Source organism: Thunnus maccoyii, chromosome 4 (assembly GCF_910596095.1).
Source record: "Thunnus maccoyii chromosome 4, fThuMac1.1, whole genome shotgun sequence".
NCBI lineage: Eukaryota > Metazoa > Chordata > Actinopteri > Scombriformes > Scombridae > Thunnus > Thunnus maccoyii.
The window spans coordinates 33,723,219-33,745,841 of NC_056536.1; the positions used below are offsets into that span (position 1 = coordinate 33,723,219).

The window sequence follows — 22,623 nt, forward strand, 5'->3', positions numbered from 1 at the left end:
TTAAGCACAAGTGTGAACTGAAGTCTGTTAGATGAACAGTCTGTTAGAAGGTCAAACATGTTTCACTGTAATAAGTTTTAAGTTTAATAAACTTATGAAACAGTGAAAGAGAAACCTCTAATATCAGATCAGTCTATAAAAACAATTTTCCTATTGTGTTGCGACCGCAGCAAGAGGTTAAAAACCCCTCAAACAACCACAATAATGATCTGAGCTCTCTCTGTATGTTTTACATTTACATGAATAAATGAATATCCAGCTTAACATACAGCATGTGAGCTAACAGGAATTAAACAGAATGTCCTGTCATTCAGTGTTTTATATTAAACAATAAAACAGATGTGAAAATTTGTTACAGGATTCATTGTGAGGAGCACTTGGTCAAATGTCATTAATTAAAGCTACAACCAAAAAATAAGTTATAATATCCATTGATGATGCAGCCTGAGAAAGGATGGACAGCACTTCCATCTGATCATTAAACTTCCTCACGTGCACTAGGTGCCAAATATCACGCAAACATCATTGTCCCTTTCCTTAAATGTCCTGTCATCTCTAAATAAAGCTGTAAGGAACATTAATGTAAACATCTCCTCTGTCTGACTGACATAAATCCAGCACTTTAACAGATAGAAAGGGGCTTAATAAATCTTTGAGTTTACTGTCGGGTAATTTGATCTTAAGCATAGTGTAAAGCGTCAGTATTGTTCTAACATAAACCATGAGCAATAATTCAGAAGCTGTTGACTGAAACTATGTTGGAAATGTCTTAATGTATATGACTATTTGGCAGAAATACAACACACACAGTCTGAACAAATTTACAGTTTACAGTTTGTTCTATACATTTATCTAATATTATATTTATCTCAAATTGAATCGTGGATTGTGTTTTAAGTTTCCCTCCAGATAATTATAAGACATAGACACATTCGAATAATAGTGGATATGTTTTTTACACAAAAAACTTAAATTACCAAGTTAGAAATTTGCTACTAAAAAATCCATAATCTATTAATATGAGCACATCAACACACAAGATGTATCCTGCTTCACTGTAAAGTCCATTCTCAGTGTTTGTGCAGTGGAGGCTTCATGTTTCCACATCACACTCATGTAAATTGCATACTGGACCACGATTGGCTCCAAACTAGTTGTGATGTCAGAAATCCTGCTTGTAGGTACACGTGTTAAACTGAGATTTAAGGTAAACTCAGAGAAACTTTCGCCCTTCAGCAGATGAATGTGAAAACAAACTCTGCACAAACATTCAGCACAGAGAACAATATCCAACTGTAGGAAAAAGAAGATACATGTTTCTGAGTAGAGGAGGACTTTTATATTCTGCATTTTCTGTATTTCTGTTTTATTTTTAGGTGTATTTTTAAGTGTCACAGTGTCATGTCAGCAGACTGGTTCAGACCTGAACAGCAGAGGGCAGCACATGCACACACACACACACACACACACACACACACACACACACACACACACACACACACACACTCACACCATAAACCTCATTAGTGTGTGTCTCTAATGTGTCTCTTCATCAGCAGCACATAAAAGATGCAGAGTTAGCTCAAAGCTAATTTACATCAGCAGTCCCCCACAATCAAAACATACAACAGCACAACAACAAACAGTACAAAGCAAAAAACACACAGAACAAACCATACAAAATACAAAGCTACACACAACAGCACATCACATACACCCACAATGTCAATTTTTTGACTGAATGACTGAATCATTGATCAATAATAAAAAACACTCCTAATACTCATTATAGTGTAGTTACTTCGCCAGATGGCTAAATGCATACTGGTTTCTGCAAGTAATGCAATCTGTTACAGAATATACCGTATTTCGCTCGAAGGACACTCCGGCCTACTTTGTGTGAGATTACTGTCTCTTTCCATCTTTCAGGCCCCCTGGCGCTGTAGATTAGTTGGGATGTGAGGGATGGTGAATCGTTTCAGTCAGGAGGGAAGCACTTGTTTTACAGATTTTTGGTGCCATCTGTTGTTGAGAATGTATACTTACACAGACATTTAAAATTCTAGACCTCAAATAAAAGACGACCCCACTTTTCAGGCGAATTTTCAGGAAAAAAACCCTGTCTTATATTACCAATTACCAATACAGTAATAATAGACTCCTAAAATATGAACATAAAAATACAGAGGAAAAATGAACAAGTATAAAGAAATATAATCTAGTACTAATTAGAATGATACATGCAGGCTGCCTTCTGCATTCTGACACCAACCTCCAAGATACAATATGGAAATTAACAGCTATTCAGTGTGGATCTAACAATGACACTAAAGTTTGGAGTTCATACCTTTGTATTATTTTCACAAGTTATTCATATTTTATTTATCTATAAAAGCTGCTCTAATTAATATTTTACCTTAACAATGGATCAAAAGTATGACAAGTATGTGAGAGGAGTCGTTCATAATGACGAACTTACAGTTGATTTTCACCTGAATTATCTTTTATTTAGTTCAGGTTTCGGCAATAACTCTATCAGTTTGACAGATATAATATTACACTAATAACAATGATACTTGAGTTTGCAGTCTATACTTTTGACTACCTTTTTTCTTGTTACTTTTTGTCAAACAACACAAAATTATTAAACTTTTCTGATATTCACTGTGAGAAAAATCCAAACAAATCAGTTAAGAAACCTCAGTGAAGCTTTGATGCAATCCTCACTTTCTAGAGGTTTTATCATCTTGTTTCTGTGTTATAAATGATTGCTTATCTATTAAACTATGAGTGAAAAGTCTAGATTTATCTAGCATTTTGGTGGTAATAACCAGAACTTTAGAGAGGTAACTTTATACATGCAGGCTGGATGCTGCTTTTTAATGTCAACTTCCCCAACTGTTTATAGAGATATATTGTGGAAATGTACTACAATTCTACATTATTCCACAGAGTGCAGCTGAAAGCAATGAAGTTTTTAAAACAGGTCATTTAATTTACTGTAAATTAAGATATATGTTCGCATAAACCAAACTTATCTACAGAATCACTTTGGTTTTAGATGATCTGAATGGATCAAAAAAAGAAAGAGATTTGGAGGGTGGAGGAGTGTCTGTGTCTATCAGATCCAGAGGAACACAGAGGGATAATTGTGGACTTGACTTTGTATCTGACAGCAGAGCTGTTCTCAGATCAGTTCAGACTGCAGCATTGAGAGTCATCTCCACTTCCTCTGATTCCTGTCAGTCACTGCTGGATGAAGCTCTCCTCTCCACTCTACCTCCCAGTAACATGGCCCAGTCAGAGCCTCTCTACACACAGCAGCTGCTGCTGCTTCAGCCTCTCTGGATCATCAGGATACAGCTGATCTTCTCACAACACACAGTTCTGGATGTTCACTCACACTCTTACAGAGATCACCACTTCCAGCTGATGAGAGAAGAAGAAATAACAGAGGTCACAAATCAGTGTTTAGTGAGACTCATTTCATCCGTCAGTCAGTGATGCAGCACATCCAGGATAAAGAGCAGCAGGGACTTCAGTCCTGTTCAGACCAGAGGTGGAACTGCTGTGCAGCATAGCCAGCTTCCTTTAGCAGGTAGCCAGTTCTCATGTTAATGTGTTGGAGTGAACACACTGAGCTCCAAGCTCACAGACCTGCAAAGAATTTTGGCATCAAGTCTGTTTACTCTATTCACTGAAGTACACAGAAAAAAATTCTGCTCATGAACACATGAATACTGAGTCATGAACACATACTGATGGATTTACTGTTGATACATGTGAACTGTTATAAAAGTTTAAAAGCTACAGAGTTTCTGTGGGATTTGAAGATCTTTCCTGCTGTTAAATCATCACATGAAAATCAGTCAGAGCTCTCAGCTAAACATCTGTTGTGATTCCTGGACTTCAGCAGAGTTTCTGGTCTGTATGAAGACCACCTGGTTACTAAACATAATGATGGCTCTGTGAAATCAGAGCCAGTGATTTGCAGGCTTCAGTCAGACTGATCTTAGAGCTCTGACAAAGATGAACTGATCAATTCTTTAGTGTTGAAATGAGAGATCAAACACCTCATATCAGATTTGATGGTACAACAGTTTGATGATGAGGACCACTGTCTCTATCTAAACCAGCTTTATTTCCTGCAGACATGAACACAATAACACTTGCCCTCAGATCAACTCAAACACATGATCACAACAAGCTTCTGGCTGATCTGATTGGCTGACTGTTCTCTCTCTCTCTCTGTCTTTCTGTCCAATCCTGAAGCCTGTCACCATTGTCCTCTCACAGCTTCACTGAGGAAAGCAGCCAGGTTGGAGGTTTGAGGTTCACCAGGAAATACTGGATATTTGCTTTGATACTGTGTTTAATACAATACTGCTGAAACCAGCACAGACTGACTCTCTACTGACCTCAGAATCTCCAGTCTACATTGTGGACTCTCCTTAAGATCAGACAGCAGCTTCATGTCTGAATCCTGCAGATTGTTGTCAATCAGCTCCAGCTCTCTCAGATGAGAGGGGTTGGACTTCAGAGCTGAGGCCAGAGAAGCACAGCTGATCTCTGACAACCTGCAGTCCCTCAATCTGAATAGAATAGAGGACAATGTTGCTGCTTGAAATCATTCAATTTTTCATAATCTGCTCAGAGCTGAAGAAGTTTAGAATGTAGAAGTTTAGAAAAGGGAAACTCTGAACACCTGAACCCAACAGGATGCAGGTTAAGATACAAACAATGAAAAAGAGCTCTCATTAATATTAATGACAACATGCTGCTACTTCAATAAAGACAACTCTGCAGCCCCACCAGTGACGCCATCTATACAATATCATGTTTGCAGCAAAAATGCAAAAAGACTAAAACATGTCACATTTATATTTTTTCAAATCTACATGTGCAAAACAGCTGAGCAAAAATAATAAAAGACCTGCATCACTTGCAAGGGCTTCATCATTATGCACATTTAAAAAGCATAAATCCCAAGTACAATACTGCTGAAACCAGCATGGACTGACTCTCTACTGACCTCAGAGTCTCCAGGCTACATTGTGGACTCTCCAGAAAATCACACAGCAGCTTCACTCCTGAATCCTGCAGCTTGTTGAGACTCAACTGCAGCTCTCTCAGATGGGAGGGGTTGGACTTCAGAGCTGAGGCCAGAGAAGCACAGCTGATCTCTGACAACCTGCAGTCCCTCAATCTGAATAAAGAATACATGATGTCACTTTAGAAGAAAATGTTCCTGCTTGAAATCATTCAATGTTTCATAATCTGTTCAGAGCTGAAGACAGTTTAGAATGTTGCATTTGTGTTAAACACAAACAGTGAAAAAGAGCTCTCATTAATATTAATGACAACTTCCTGCTTCTTCAACAAAGATGTATTGACTTCACCTCTTAAACTTTGCAGTTCCACCACCGACTCCATGTATACAAACTCATATTATGCAGCCAACCACAAGTAAAAAACCAACAGAAATTTATTTCAGATTCTACTCAACAACCAAAAGTTAACAAAGATACCAAATATGTCAGGATAAATTTTGGGAAAATAGGAAAATAGGCTTTACCATTAAGGTACTCATTGTGATTCAGCATAATATCAGCTTTATGTCTGCAGTTTAGTGTCACCACAACTTTCACATCATATTAATCTCAGCAAAGAGGTAAAAAATGGTGTCTGACCCTAGAGTCTTCAGTCTACAGTGTGGACACTCCAGAAAATCACACAGCAGCTTCACTCCTGAATCCTGCAACTTGTTTCCTCTCAGCTGCAGCTCTCTCAGATGGGAGGGGTTGGACTTCAAAGCTGAGGCCAGAGAAGCACAGCTGATCTCTGACAAAATGCAGAGACTCAATCTGAATAAAGAATAAATGATGCCACTTCAGAAGACAAAGTTCATGCTTGAAATCATTTGATCATGTTTCATAATCTGTTCAAAGCTGAAGGTTTAGAATGTAGAAATTTAGAAAATTGACACTCCAAACACCTGAACCTGAGAGGATGCAGGTTAAAACCTGTTAAATACAAGCAGTGAAAAAGAGCTCTCATCAGTATTAATAACAACATGCTGCTACTTCAGCAAAGATGTAGTAACTTCACCTCTTAAACTCTGCAGCTCCATCAGTGACTCCATCTATACAAACTCATGTTGTGCAGTCAAACACAAGTAAAAATGCAATAAGACTAAAACATGACACATCTATATTTTTCACAGTCTACATATGCAAAACAGTTGAGCAAGAAAAATAAAAGACCTGCATCACTTGCAAGGGCTTCATCATTATGCACATTTAAAAAACATAAATGCTATCCCATAAAGCAATATATGGACTGTCAGTATGGGCAGAAATATGTGTCACTAGAAACTGAATTTGACTCATTTATATTTGCATTTGAATCACTCAACTTGAATAATTGCATTACAGAAACTGAATTTGAATCACATAATTTGAATTTCTATTGTTTAACTTGAATAATTGCATTGAAAAACTGAATCTGAATAGTGTAATTTGAAATTGAATTTATTAGTTTGGAACTAAATTATTTAATTAATAATTAATTAATAAGCTTGACACTGAACACTGATGTGTGTCTCGGTAAACTGAAATTGAATTGCAAGAGCTGTATTTGGATTGTGAAAACTGAATGTAGATGTATAAAGAAAATTGAATTTTCAGCAAGGATCAAATACAGTTTCAGAGCAACTGAATTCAATTTCATAATATTACATTCAGTTTCAAATTTATTGGAATACAGTTCCAAATTAATAAATTCAATTTCAAAATATACTGTTTAGATTCTGTTTTTAATGCAATTATTCAAGTTAAACAATACAAATTCAAATTATATGATTCAAATTCAGTTTTTCAATGCAATTATTAAAGTTGAGCAATTCAAATTAAAATATAAATCAACCAATTTAGTTTCTAGTGACACATATTTCTGCCCATATGTCAGTACATGCTAATTCAACTCTATCACTTTGAGCACAAACAGCAGAAACTGAAAGTCTGCTCCTTACTTAATCTGCTGTGTTTGTATTTGTGTTAACAAGACATTAGTCTGATACCTGTAGACAGCTGCCGGCTGGCGTTAGCTCCCCAGCAGGTAGAGACAGACTGAATGTAGTAAATTCTGCACACTGTTCATTCCACATCCAGAGTTTCACATCTTGCAGTCAGAGATAACATCTCGTTAAGAAACACAAACCGAGCACTCAAACCAGTGTGTGGAGTCTTTCCTCTTGTAGATGTGATCTCTAGATCCCCTACGAGATGGCCAGAGTCGGTAGACCACCCTGAGTCACGACAGTCCCATAAACTGTGTCGCGTCCACAGACTGAAACTAATCACATCACGGTTTACGGGACTCTCGTGACTCAAGGCAGCTAATATAGCAGCTAGCAACAGCATTACTTTTTAGCTTAAAATAAGATTTTTGTGCGTGTCGTAATACCTCGATTTCCACAAAGTCGACATTTTACACATCATGCTGCTCTAACTGAACCATTTACAAAAAGTTACCACTGCATACATGCAACACAGTGCACATGTACACATGTTTACTGAGAAAAGGCACAAATGTAAAGATTAATCTCTGGATTTCAGGAATTGTTTATTGATCATTCAAATAAGAATCGCAATTAATCGGAAAATCTATTAATCTATTAAATATTTGGATGTGCATGACAGATGACAAGTCAGTCTCACGGCAGTTTGTAAAATAGTCAAGAAATTTAATTTATCGATTCGTGTACTTGGACAAGATTTTTCCATTTTTTTCTTGACAGTCAGCAGGACTTTCAAAGTTTCATGTCTGCAGCCTGTTTTTTTCTGTCAGTTGAGACTTGGGAGCACAGAAGCTGTATTGTTTTTTCTCATTTGATATTAATTTTTTAAATTATAACTGCTACATCACTGAACATTTAATCACAAGATTTTATCCTTTATTTTAATTGTACCAGTCCAGTGGGCAGACCAGAGAAGACGTACTGCGTTTTTATTGTCCAGCCCTAAAGTTTAGAAGATGGAAGCTCCAAACACCTGAACCCAACAGGATGCAGGTTAAAAACTGTCAAATACAAAAGACAAAAAACAGAGTTTAAGAGGTTCAGAGTGAATTATCCAATGTAGGATTTTTTTGTTATATGAAGGTTTTAAATGTGCACCTCAACATTGCTCTGACACAGTCAATGGACTAAACCACTGAAGAAGAAAATAGACTTTTCCATTAGGCTGCATTCACACCAAATCAGGCGGTGCGGCGAAAACGCCAGTCGTCCCATTCACTTGAATGGGGGTAGTGCAGCTCGGCTGCAGCCGTTTTGGCCGCTGTGGCGCCGCACCGGACTGTGGCCGGAAAGTTGAGCCAGAGTCAACTTTTGGAGAAACACAACCCGACGTCACTGCGGCTGAAGGCTGCGGTGGCCAATCACAGCAGGAGATCAGACTGACAAGAGTTGTAAACACTGCCATGAGGGTGGACAAAGATGTTACTAGGATGAGGGGAGGACATTTTTCTTCGCTTGATAACGTTAGTAAAGTTAGACTTTGCTGTCAGCTTCCCGACACATTTTAAAAAAGACGAGAGAAAGAGAGAGAGAAAGCAGCTATGGTCAAGCTAGAGAGTGAATGAAGAGAGGGAGCGCTGGCAGCGAGAAAGCCAGTGAATCAGATCAATAAAACATTATTCTCTGATTGTTTCACAGCAGTTACATTGTAGAGCACAAATAAACACGCCCACAAACCCACACACCTCTGATCGACCCTGCGGCTGAACGCCGCACCGCCTGATTTGGTGTGAATGCAGCCTTAAGATAATCAGTGTGGATCAGCATAATATCAGATTTAAATCTGCAGCTTAGTGTCACCACAACTTTTATATCATATTAATCTCAGCACAGAAGTTAAAGCGGTGTCTGACCTCAGAGTCTCCAGTCTACAGTGTGGACTCTCCAGAAAATCAGACAGCTGCTTCACTCCTGAATCCTGCAGCTTATTGTTACTGAGATCCAGCATTCTCAGATGGGAGGGGTTGGACTTCAGAGCTGAGGCCAGAGAAGAACAGCTGACTTCTGACAACCTGCAGCACCAGAATCTGAATAAAGAATACATGACATACCCGACCACTTAAATCAATTAAATCCAAAGTAAACAAAAGAAGAGTCATTCATAAAAATCGAATAAAAATTTAAACCACTACTGCAATAGCACAACAAAATAAGAGAATTAAATGTGGACTCTTGAACATTAGATCTCTGTCATCTAACGCTGTATTAGTAAACAATTTAATCTCAGATCATCATATTGATTTATTTTGTCTTACTGAAACTTGGCTGTGTCATGAAGAATATGTCAGCCTAAATGAATCCACTCCCCCCAGTCATATTAATACTCACATTCCTCGAGATACTGGCAGAGGAGGTGGATTTGCAGCCATTTTCAACTCAAGCCTAATCATCAACCCTAGACCTAAATTTAATTATAACTCATTCAAAAGCCTTATTCTTAATATCTCTCACCCAACGTGGAAAACTTTACAGCCAGTTCCATTTGTTATAATGTACCATCCTGCTGGTCTGTACTCTGAATTCCTATCTGAATTCTGAGTTTTTATCAAACTTAGTCCTTAGTACAGATAAAGTAATTATAGTAGGTGATTTTAATATTCATGTGGACGTTGATAATGATAGTTTCAGCACTGCGTTTATCTCATTATTAGACTCAATTGGCTTCTCTCAGTGTGTAAATAATCCCACTCACTGTCTTAACCACACCCTCGACCTTGTTCTGACTTATGGGATTGAAATTGAACATTTAATAATTTTTCCACAAATTCCTATTTTATCAGATCATTTTTTAATAACTTTTGAATTCCTATTACTGGATTACACACCATTAGACAAAAATGTCTTCACTAGATGTAGCTAAATTTTAGGAAGCAATTCCATCAGCACTGATTTCAATGCCATGTCTCAATACTACAGAGGACTCTTATGTTAACTTTAGTCCCTCCCAAATTGATAATCTTGTTGATAGTGCTGCAGGCTCATTACGAATAACACTCAACTCTATCGCCCCCTTAAAAAGGAAGATAATAAAACATAAGGTTAGCTCCATGGCATAACTCCCAAACCTGCAAATTAAAGCAAACATCGCAAAAATTGGAAAGGATTTGGCGTTCCACCAAAGTGGAAGAATCTCGCTTAGTCTGGCAAGATTAGTCTTAAAACATATAGGAAGACAGAAGTAGTAATGACTTTATGAGCTTCTTTAATGATAAAATTCTAACTATTAGAGGCAAAATTCATCACCTCCTGCCCTCAACAGGCACCAATTTCTCCCCAAACACAGGTATCTTAGAAACAGCTGTAAATCCTGACATATATTTGGACTCTTTTTCTCGAATCGACTGTTCTGAACTAACTTCAATGATTTGTTCAGCTAAACCATCAAACTGGTTGCTTAACGAAGCCTTACCCTTAGTTAGCACTTCTTTACTAGATATGATCAATCTGTCTTTAGTAACAGGCTATGTACCACAGTCCTTTAAAGTAGCTGTAATTAAACCTCTTCTTAAGAAGCCTACTCTTGATTCAGGCATTTTAGCCAATTATAGACCTATAGATTTAGAGCGCATCATAGCACAGAGACAGCACTGGTGAAAGTCACAAATGACCTCCTAACTGCATTGGACAAAGGATTTGTCTCCATACTTGTCCTGCTAGATCTTAGTGCCGCAATCGACACAACTGACCATCACATCCTTTTGCAGAGACTGGAACATTTAATTGGCATTAAAGGAACTGCATTAAGCTGGTTTCAGTCCTATTTATCACACCGACTTCAGTTTGTACATGTTAATGATGAATCCTCCATGAAGGCAAAAGTTAGACACGGAGTTCCACAAGGTTCTGTACTGGGACCAATACTATTCACCTTGTATATGCTTCCTTTAGGAAATACTCCATAAATTTTCATTGTTATGCAGATGATACCCAATTATATTTATCAATGAAGCCTGATGAAACCAATCAGTTAAATTAAGTCCAAGCATGCCTTAAGGACATAAAGACCTGGATGACCTCCAATTTGCTACTACTAAACTCAGATAAAACTGAAGTTATTGTGCTTGGCCCTAAACACCTTAGAAACACATTATCTAATGATATAGCTACTCTGGATGGCATTACCCTGGCCTCCAGCACCACCATAAGGAATCTGTGAGTTATCTTTGATAAGGATATGTCCTTTAACTCCCACATAAATCAAATTTCAAAGACTGCCTTTTTTCACTTACGTAATATCGCAAAAATCAGGCACATCTTGTCCCAAAAAGATGCAGAAACACTAGTCCACACATTTGTTACTTCTAGGCTGGATTATTGCAATTCCTTACTATCAGGCTGCCCTAACAAGTCTCTAAAGACTCTCCAGCTGGTCCAAAATGCAGCTGCATGTGTACTGACTAAAACTAGAGAGATCACATTTCTCCCATTTTAGCTTTGCTACATTGGCTTCCTGTAAAATCTAGTATAGAATTTAAAATCCTTCTCCTAACTTACAAAGCCCTTAATGGTCAGGCACCATCATATCTTGAAGAGCTCATAGTACCGTATTATACCACTAGAACACTGCGCTCCCAGAATGCAGGCTTACTGGTGGTTCCTACAGTATTTAAAAGTAGAATGGGAGGCAGAGCCGTCAGCTATCAGGCTCCCCTCTTGTGGAACCATCTTCCAGATTCGGTCAGGGGTGCAGACACCCTCTCTATGTTTAAGAGTAGGCTTAAAACTTTCCTTTTTGATAAAGCTTATAGTTAGGGCGGACCAGGCTCACCTTGGATCAGCCCTTAGTTATGTTGCTATAGGCCTAGACTGGTGGGGGACTTCCCATGATGCACTGAGCTCCTCTCTCCTCCTCCCCCTCTCCACCTGTATGCATTCATATAACATCAATGCATATCACTAAGTTTGCTTCTTCCCTGGAGTTTTTTGTGCTTTCTCATCAAGCAGGAAACCCTGGGTTGCAGGCCAAGCCTTCGCAGTCCTGTTGGCATCCTTCCCTGGCTATTGCTACTGTTATTGCTGCTATTATTGTTATTGTTATGATTGTTGTTATTCTGTCTATTATTCTTCTCTGTCTGCAGTCTTTTATCCTGCATGTGCTCACATTTAAAAAGTCAATACATGACAGAGAAATCAGAGTTCTCAAGGAGAAATCTACTTTTATGAAACCAGGTTTCTCTAATCCCTGACCCTGATTACAGAAACCATGTTGTTTGTTGTGTGGATAAAAATACATTTATAATCCAAACAGATGTGTTCAGGTTTTAAATGTGTCGTTCAACATTGCTGTCATGATCAATTAGTTTTCCTTAACATGAGTAGAGTGACTGTAATTGTGTTATTGTGGATCATCATAATGTCAGCCTTCTACAGATATCATCCAAATGTCACCAGAACATTCAGACACTTATTCATGTCAACACTGATTCATAAAAATATTTTAAACACCTGCATTGATCTCTCTGTATCCCGCTGTGTGTGCGTGTGTGTGTGTGTGTGTGTGTGTGTGTGTGTGTGTGTGTGTGTGTGTGTGTGTGTGTACTAAAGGATCGAGCCAAAAAAAATTACCTTCATTAAGTAAAATTGATTAAAACAGATATTAGTTGTTATGATCCTCTGTATACAGATGTGACCCTCTACCAAAAATTATAAACATTAATTTACTTTAGGAACTAAGAGTGGACATTTTCTACAGTTTCTTTAGGAATCATCTTTTATAACTACAGACTAAACTTTGTACAGTAAAAACATTTAAGTGTCGGGAAAAAATCATGAATGTAAGTTATGTATATACATAAATTAGGTTCAGTTGTTAAACATGAAGATCAACAATAGTAACAAACAGTCAGTGAACTGACCCCAGAGTCTCCAGTCTACAGTGTGGACTCTCCAGAAAATCACACAGCAGCTTCACTCCTGAATCCCGCAGCTTGTTGTCACTCAAATCCAGCTCTCTCAGAAAGGAAGGGCCAGACGTCAGAGCTGAGGCCAGAGAAGCACAGCTGATCTCTGACAAACTACAGCGAATCAATCTGAATAAAGAGTAAATGATGTAGATAAAAATCCATTTATAATCCAATCAGATGTGTTCAGGTTTTAAATGTGTAGTTCAACATTACTATGTCCTAATCAATGAGCTTCTCCCTAAAATGAGTAGTGACTTTGTCCTTGTGTTATTGTGGATCATCGTAATGTCAGCCTTCCACAGACATCATCTAAATGTTACCACAACATTCAGACACGTATTCATGTCAACAGTGCTTCATTAAAAATACTTTATATACCTGTATTCTCTGTATACAGATGTGACTATTTATGTGTCATCTGATGTGTCATCTTTTATTACTACAGACTAAAATTTGTACGGAAAAAAATGATAATATGGAATAAAGAAATTGAACTTCATGGATATAAGTTATGGATGTACATAAATTAGATTCAGCTGTTAAACATTAAGATCAACAATAGTAACAGACAGTCACTGAACTAACCTCAGAGTCTCCAGTCTACAGTGTGGACTCTCCAGTGCAGCAGACAGTAGCTTCACTCCTAAACCCTGTAGCTTGTTTTCAGTCATGTCCAGTTCTCTCAGATGGGAGGGGTTGGACTTCAGAGCTGAGGCCACAACTTCACAGTGAGTCTCTGAGAGTCCACAGCCAGAGAGTCTGTCAAGACACATATATTACAACATATGTTACCATGAAAGAGGATACTTTATATTTACTTCATGCATTTGATTCCAAAACAGTTTGACATTCACTATTTTGATGAACATTTACTCTTCATATCAGTGGTTCAGCTAATCTTTTTTATTAAAGATTTTTTTTTACTGGGGCATTTTATTCCTAAATGGAATGCGACAGTTGAGAGATAAGAGGGAAAAAAGGAGAGAGAGAGAAAAAGGGAATGACATGCATCACCAGAATAAAACCGCAAACACTGCTATTATATGGCAGCACCCCCAGTTTAGCTAATCGTATCTCACTTGAATGAAACAATAATTCCTATCACTCTCTCTCATGCCTGCAGATTTTTAATCTTTGTTTTGCTTTAATCTTGCAGATGAAGGGAAAGAAAATTGAGTTACATTGAGACTTCCATAATGTGCACAGTCTGTCTTTCTGATCTGATCCCATGTCTGTCTCCACAAAGTTGAGCATGAGGCCACCTTGATTAGAAAACCACTATTTTTAATTTTACTCCATGATATTTTTACTCAGTTCAACTCAGTAAACAATTACAGTTGAGAAAGTCGGGTTCACATCCCTAAGTGGGAATATCAAACACAAATTAAACAAATGGCTTGACAATATTAGACCTGTACATAATAAATATTATATAATTAAATACCAGAGTAGCTATTTTAAATTGTGTGACTATTTCACGAACTGTTGTGAGACTGGGTCGGATGACTTCATGATGTTAAGTGGCAACATTCTTCTCTGAGAATCTGAAAAACTGATTCAGCACACAAACACAGTTAACAAACCAATAAGGTTGAATTATTCTTAACATGATGTAGTCAGAAAGATTTTATCAGGGTATTAGGGTATTAAATATATAACATTGACCTTTAATGTGTATAAGATCTATTTAAACTGTCTGAATTCTACCATTCTGCTCATATATACTCATCAAACCACTGTGCATTTCCTGCTACTAAACATCTAAGAGTTTCTTTCTGTGATGAACAGAATATAAGAATACAAATTTGAATTCATGAGAAATAAAAGGTACCATTGCTCGGTTCAACACATTCAGGGGTTTTATCTCATATGACCAGTAGTTTATGGAAGCTAATGTTGGTAAATGTTAGCAAACTTAAGATATTGTTGTATAACTGACATTACTGAATCAGTTTGCTGACTTGCTGATCCCCTGTGCTCACTATGAAATGGCTCAGAAACCATAATGAAAGTAATTCTCTCTGACTTCAGAAATCGCCTTTGGAAAATGACACATCTTATTTTAAACTCTTAATCATACAGTGGTAAAAACAGTGTTTGTCTGATATTATTTTCAGAACCATACTCATGTAATCATAACTTAACTGCTGCAGCAACAAAACCTCAACCACAACTCTAAAGTCCATTATTTGTTTTACCAGGTTTGAATGACACCTCCATCACCCAAAGGAAGATAAATAGAAGAGAAAACTGTAAAATCCAATCATTACTAGAAATAAATACAATAACTGTGTTCATTAACTTAACAGCTATAAACACAACCAACTGAAAAATCAACATTATTTGCACTCACAACATTTGAAACAGCTCAAGTACTGAGACTGAATATAACTGACATATTATTTTGGCTATACACAAGTAGAGCACTATTTTAACAATAATAAGAATTTTATATTATTTATATTTGAAGAACTAAACTACTAATCTACACTGATTTATAATGCTAATCACATCAGGACTTACTGAGCCTTTCTGCAGTTCCTCACAGCTGGGATCAGCCTCCGTCGTCCCTCCTCAGATGTATTGTACTCTCTCAGGTGAAACTCATCCAGAACCTCCTCTGACATCTGCAGCATGTAGGCCAGAGCTGAGCAATGGATCTCAGAGAGTTTCCTCTTAGATCTGTTCTTTGACTTCAGGAACTCTTGGATCTCCTGATGTACTGAGCGGTCATTCATCTCAATCAGACAGTGGAAGATGTTGATGCTTCTGTCAGGAGAGATTCTGTGGGCATTCATCTCCTTCAGGTTGTTGATGGCTCTCTGGATGATTTCTGGACTGTTTTCTGTCCAACACAGCAGGCCTCCCAAGAGTTTCTGGTTGGCTTTCAGAGAGAGACCATGAAGGAAGCGAATAAACAGGTCCAGGTGGCCATTTTTACTCTTGAGAGATTTCTCCATGGCTCTCCTCAGGAAGTTATCCAGAGATGGGTCACAGCTATCATTGTTTCTGAAATACGAAATCCTCTTGAGGAAAGACTCTGATTTTGATTCCCTGTGTTTGTAGTCTTCTCTCAAGAAGTCCTTCAGTACCTCTGTGTTGCTGTCGGTGTAACAGTGGTACATGTAGAATGCAGCCAGAAACTCCTGAACGCTCAGATGAACAAAGCAGTATACTGTTTTCTGGAAGATCACACTGTGTCTTCTGAAGATCTCTGTACAAACTCCTGATAACATTGAGGCCTCTATGACATCGAGACCACACTGGTCCAGGTCTTCTTGGTAGAACATGATGTTTCCTTTCTCCAGTTGTTCAAATGCCAGCTGCCCCAGCTTCAGAAGAACTTCCTTGTCAGCCTTCGTCAGCTCCTGTGGACTCGTCTCATGTCCCTCATCATACTTGTGCTTCTTCCTCTTTGTCTGAACCAGCAGGAAGTGTGAGTACATGTCAGTCAGGGTCTTGGGCAGCTCTCCTCTCTTGTCTGTAGTCAACATGTGCTCCAGAACTTTAGCAGTGATCCAGCAGAACACGGGGATGTGACACATGATGTGGAGGCTCCTGGATGTCTTGATGTGTGAGATGATTCTGCTGGACAGTTCTTCATCACTGAATTTCCTCCTGAAGTACTCCTCCTTCTGGGCGTCAGTGAAGCCTCGTACTTCTGTTACCCTGTCAACACATGTCAGAGGGATCTGATTGGCTGCTGCAGGTCGTGAAGTTATCCAGATGAGAGCCAAGGGAAGCAGATTCCCCTCAATGAGGTTTGTCAACAGCACATTGACTGATGACTTCTGTGTGACATCAGACACAACCTTCCTGTTCTTGAAATCCAGTGAAAGTCTGCTTTCATCCAGGCCATCAAAGATGAACATTACTTTACAGACAGCGAACTTCTCTGCTGTGACCTTCTGTAATGTTGGATGGAAAACATGGATCAGCATGAGGAGACTGTACTGCTCATCTTTGATCAAATTCAGCTCCCTGAATGAAAGCAGAATCACCAGACTGATGTCTTGGTTTTTCGAGCCCTCTGCCCAGTCCAGAGTGAACTTCTGCACTGAGAAGGTTTTTCCAATGCCAGCGACACCGTTCGTCAGAACAACTCTGATGTGTTTCTGTTGCTCAGGTAAGACTTTAAAGATGTCGTGGCACTTGATTAGAGTGTCATGGAGGGTCTCCATCTTGGAAGCTTTTTCAAGCTGCCTCACCTCATGTTGGGTATTAATGTCTTCACTCTGTCCCTCTGTGATGTAGAGCTCAGTGTAGATCCTGTTGAGGAGGGTTTCACTTCCTGCTTCATCAGTTCCTTCAGTCACACATCCACATCTCCTCCTCAGACTAATCTTATGTTCATTTAAAACCTCCTGCAGATCACTATCTGCTGAAAGTGAGGAAAAAATAAATAAATAAAAAGAAAAATGTCTCACGTATCTTAATTTTCAGTACGATAGAGGACATAAATTCTTGTCCTGTTTTCAGAGATGATGACATCAGCAGGTGGATCTTCAGTCTTACTTACAGTGCTGGTCTGATTGTCTGTCTGCAGTCCAGGTCTTGTTCTGGATCTTTCTCCACACTGGGGACAGGAGGAGTCTCGTGATGAAGCAGACTGGTCCCAGTATGAGGTGATACATTGTCTGCAGAACCAGTGTCCACAGTTGGTAGAGATTTTCCTTTCTCTGCATGCAGCTCTTTCCCTACATAAACAGTCCAGAAATGTAATCAAGTATTTAGACAGTTACACATTTTTTTGTTCTTCATGCTTTGGGCTTTAAGCACATTCAATTTGAAATAAAATAATGGATACTACAATTGCGAGGGTTCGTAAGTAATTAGACAGACAAAACAATGTGCCAGCAAAGGCAGAGAAGAAGACTGCAGGCTAGTAAACATGGGTGTAAAGGTTGCAGGATTTAAAATACTAAGTTAAAAATTGGCTTTGCAAATGTTTCATGAGGAGGGAAATGGATTCAACACATTTGTTAGACCACAATGATACGCACAATGCATTTTGTAAGTAAATAAATGTGAACATGGCTTTTGTTTGTTTTGAGAAACTCCACAGGGGCCCTTTAATCTACTATGAGCCATTAAAAAAGGAAAAAAAAAAAAAAAATCTATAAAATGATAATAATAATTTCCAGTGCCATACCATAAACAAAGGCCGGTCACTCTTCATAGACACAGAGCTGGATATCAGAGACTCTGCTCCGTCCTCCTCTTCCTCCAGATCATTCATCTTCTGGAGTCTGAGAGGTAAACCAGTAACACTGGAGACACACACACATTCACAGTATAATAAACCCAGTCCTGCCTCTCAACTTAGAAGCGTCTTATTAGTTTACATTACTTTAACTACAACAATGTGTGTTTTCTATCCATCACAAAGATTGACTGGTTTAAGTCCAACAAACAGACTTTAGATAAAAATCTGTGTTGTTCTTAACTGTGACTTCTTTCTATTTTGACTGGGTCCACCCAAAAAGAAAAAACACTCGCAAGTGAGCAGGGGAAAGTTTTGTGTGCAGGAGAGCAATGATAGGAGTTGTGTGCTTGAGGATAACAGTCACGCACTCTTTCGTATTCTGCGTGTGCTCAAAACATAGTTTTCTCCTCACAGGCTAAACAGTGCTGTCAAAGCGCTCGCAATAATAATATGCGTGCATGGCTATTTAAGTTGCACGCAAGACTCCTCTACATTGACGCGTTTGAATCTCATCTCACATCAGGTGCCACTTTATATTTAGATGACTAAACCTGCTGCAGAAGATCTTCAGAATCTCATTAATATCTGATGTAAATGTTTGTAGTAGAGTGTAGGTTGTCAGTCAGTGGTGTTTGTTTTTAAATAACATTTCAAAATTGAATCATCTTCAGGTCAGTTTACAGTAGAAACAGTCTCTTACTTTGTGCCCGAGGGTCCAGGTTCATTACTGAAGTATGGAGGATCATTTTTAGACCGGTCACTCTTCATAGACACACAGCTGGATATCAGAGACTCTGCTCCGTCCTCCTCTTCCTCCAAATCATTCATCTTCTGGAGTCTGAGAGGTAAACCAGTAACACTTGGGACACACACACACACAGTATAATAAAGCCAGTCCTGCCACTCAACTTAGTAGCTTCTTATTAGTTTACATTACTTTAGCTACAACCATGTGTGTTTTCCAGCCATCACCAAGATAAACTTTGACTCTGGTTTAAGTCCAACAAACAGACTTCAGATAAACATCTGTGTGGTTCTTAACTGTGATTTCTCTCTATTTTGACCGCACCACTGTGCCACATCAAGAAGTGAACCAGCCTCACTGCCAGGGATGCAAGAGGTTTGATTGCCAACAGATCACAGTGGAAGAGATTGGTCACCGCGGCTCTGACAGAGTACGGCACATGATGATGCAATATCTTTGCCTACACTGACATTTTACCAAAATAAATATAAAAATAAATACAGGACCTAAGTTAAAAAACAAATGACTAGTGTTTTATCAAATTAATTTCAACAATGGTAGAAACAAAGGACAGAGCTTAGACAAACACATTCAAGTACATTACTCTGTGTAAGATTTTGCATACATTCAAGTCAAGTCTGTTTTATTTATATAGCGCCAAATCACAACAGAAGTTATTTCAGAGCACTTTTCATATAGAACTTGTCTATGTGGTGTGTTCAGCTATGCAGGATGGCGGACCTGCTCAACCAACTATATTTAGGGATACAATGGTGAGAGGGTCCACCCACTTACTGCCAAAAAGAAAAACCACTCGCAAGTGAGCAGGGGAAAGTTTTGCGAGCGAAATGACATTTCAACATTGAATCATCTTCAGGTTTACAGTAGAAACAGTCTCTTACTTTGTGTCTGAGGGTCCAGGTTCATTACTGAAGTATGGAGACTCTGCTCCGTCCTCCTCTTCCTCCAGATCATTCATCTTCTGGAGTCTGAGAGGTAAACCAGAAACACTGGAGACACACACATACATAGTATAATAACCCCAGTCCTTTCTCTCAACTTAGTAGCTTCTTATTAGTTTACATTACTTTAACTACAACCATGTGTGTTTTCTAGCCATCACAAAGATAAACTTTGACTCTGGTTTAAATCCAACAAACAGACTTCAGATAAAAATCTGTGTTGTTCTTAACTGTGACTTCTCTCTATTTTGACCGTACTAGTGTGCCACGTTACATCGCTGTGAGGACGCAGAAACCAGCAAAAGAAAAAAGGAAATAATGTTTCAAAACGTCAACACTGTGATCTCATATTTTTCACAGTTTAATAAACTAAGCAATTAATCCGAAAAATAATCAGCAGATTGATCAATAATGACAGTAATCATCATTTGCAGCCCTGATATTAACACTCACCCTGCCTCAGACTGGGACTGTTTTCCTCCTTCTGCTCTGTTGACTTTAAAATGGAGTCTGAATAGACTGAACTTTCACCGTTACGCCCTACCTGTTTGCTCACCCGCCGTCTTTACTGGAAGTCATATGTGTGTGTATGTGTGTTTCTGTGTGTGTGTGTGTGTGTGTGTGTGTGTGCATGCATGCTTGTGTGTGAGAAAAGATAAATGTTCTTTTAGTCACTCAGCTTAACGTGTGAGCAGAGATTTCTGAAAAGTTTTCTGACTGTTCGCTGGCTGTTAGGTACAAACACAGACACAAGGTTTTCCAGTAAACGTGTTCTTGTGTCAACAGATGAAGTCAAACAGATAAATCTGTGCCTACAGTCCACAGGAAGAGTAAAGTAGACCCTCAGTTTAGGTTTATATTCTGACACCAGTTTACATTATTTACAATTCATGTCAGAGAAATCCTCTTTTGTCCTCGGATGCCGTTGTTATCGAGATGAAGCCAGATGTGCGAATCAGAGTGTAAAGAATTCATTGCTGAATAAAGACCATGTCACCATGGTTACTGACTTCACTCAAAGTGACCCACAAAGTAAAAGTTAACTGATTTTATCTTTAGATTGTAAAATCAGTTTTCTCAACATTGTAATCTTTAGCTTCTCTGTTAGCGGCACACGTGACTGAATTTTAAGCCGTGTGATTGGCTGTTTCATGCTGAAATGCACCTTGGGAGTCATAGTTAACTTCTATCCCAAAATCTTTCTGTCCACAGCCTTGTAGCTTCAACTTTTTACTAAAGAACCAGATGTTTTCTAACACAGTTGTTCATCTTTTGTTCTGATGATTCAACAAGAAGAGTTTCATGTTGATCTGAACTGTAGAAGAGAGACCTGAGAGTCACTAACACTGTTTATGAGAGAAATGAACAGGGTTTTTACTTTTGGAACCAAGGGCGTCTGAAATATCTCCTCCCATTTCACAGCTCTATTACATTGTTGTGCATTTTCTGTATGGTTCACAAACTGAACCTGGGCCCAACCCATGTGTGACCATAACCCTCCACCCCCAACACTCTACCAGCCAACATGTATCTTCTACATAAAGTCCCTGGACATGGAGCTCTGCCCTCCAGCTGCAGGTTTGACACCTTTCCTTTGTTTTCACAGATGATCATCACTTTTCCTGTGACCTTTGCTCTTACTCTGTAATTGATGCGACTACAAAGGTAGCAAAGTGCAAAATACTGAAAAAAGTAAATGTAATTTATCACTTCCACTGTGTGAAGTGGTAGCCCTGTATTACACTGTGGGAATCATAGTTGCCAAATCCACTTATTATAAGCAACTTTGGGCTTATTTTTCTGTAAAGTCGCTTACAGATATTGGTATTCGTGGTTTGTGTTTTTTTGGGCTTATTTCTAAAGTATGGTTGTTTATTTGGGCTTGCTCCCTGTATTCTCATGAGACCTAGCCCATTGATACTTACACATGTATCTCCCTTTACTCTGACCTACTCTGTCAATCCCTGCTATATTGTAAGAACATCCTGGGATTTCCAATGATATGTCATTTCATAGGCTGGGATGCTGGAAACCTCCTCTTCCTTTTCATCCAAAATGGACAGCATAGCTGCAAGCATATTTTATGGAAAGAGGAGAGGTAAGTCAAATATAGTTTATCTGTTGCTTTTTTTACTGTGATAATCATACATGTTTTTTGTTTATTAACATGTCAGGAATTATACATTTAGTTCTGAAAGGAGTTAAATTATTTGTGTTTTGAAATAATAGCCCATTTATTATTAATATGCATATTAATCCACTTAATCACTCAGCATTGTTGTAGGAAACAGAACTGAAGCAGAGAGGATTCTTTACTGGATAGTTGAGGGAGATTCAGATTTGGAGTTGTCAGATGATGAGAGATGAGGATGAGTTTGAACTTGGGATGGAAGAAGGTGGTGAAGAAGAGGATGAGGAAGATGCAGGAGGTTCAGATGAGCAGACAGATACAGACACATGGACAGACAGGGACAATCAGGAAAGAACTTCCTGTGGGCCAGGAGTAGCACGTATGTTTTATTTAGTTCCAGGATAATATATTCAGTTCCAATAATTAGCCACTATTGATATTCATGGTAACAAAATTCTATAAATTATATTTTTAAAAGCTTTTAATGAGAAAGGCCTTTTGTTTCTCTTGATTCACTGGTTCCCACAAACAATCATTGGTCAGGAGCAAATGGCCTTGGGGCTAGACAGGGGCGTAGTAGGTGACTTTAGGCAGGTTG

General features: G+C 38.5%; 1 protein-coding gene across 1 annotated transcript; it reads right to left on the reverse strand.

The window, feature by feature from the left end:
- Positions 1–2,967: 2,967 nt before the first annotated feature.
- LOC121896019 (NACHT, LRR and PYD domains-containing protein 12-like) lies at positions 2,968–18,144 on the reverse strand. Its single transcript, XM_042409626.1, has 10 exons — positions 18,134–18,144; positions 17,501–17,678; positions 15,505–17,362; positions 13,567–13,740; positions 12,934–13,107; positions 8,932–9,105; positions 5,691–5,864; positions 5,033–5,206; positions 4,419–4,592; positions 2,968–3,429 (listed from the first exon to the last, which is right to left on the reverse strand). The coding sequence occupies exons 1-10, from the start codon at positions 18,134–18,136 to the stop codon at positions 3,417–3,419; spliced, it is 3,096 nt and encodes a 1,031-aa protein (XP_042265560.1). The 5' UTR covers positions 18,137–18,144; the 3' UTR covers positions 2,968–3,416.
- Between the last annotated feature and the right edge of the window lie 4,479 nt (positions 18,145–22,623).

Bases quoted from the DNA above. Each gene is read 5' to 3' on its own strand.
- LOC121896019 (XM_042409626.1), bottom strand. The intron at 9,106-12,933 runs GTCAGTTCACTG...TTCTTTATTCAG, and splicing joins TGTAGACTGGAGACTCTGGG to ATTCTGGTGCTGCAGGTTGT. The intron at 5,865-8,931 runs GTCAGACACCGC...TTCTTTATTCAG, and splicing joins TGTAGACTGGAGACTCTGAG to ATTGAGTCTCTGCATTTTGT.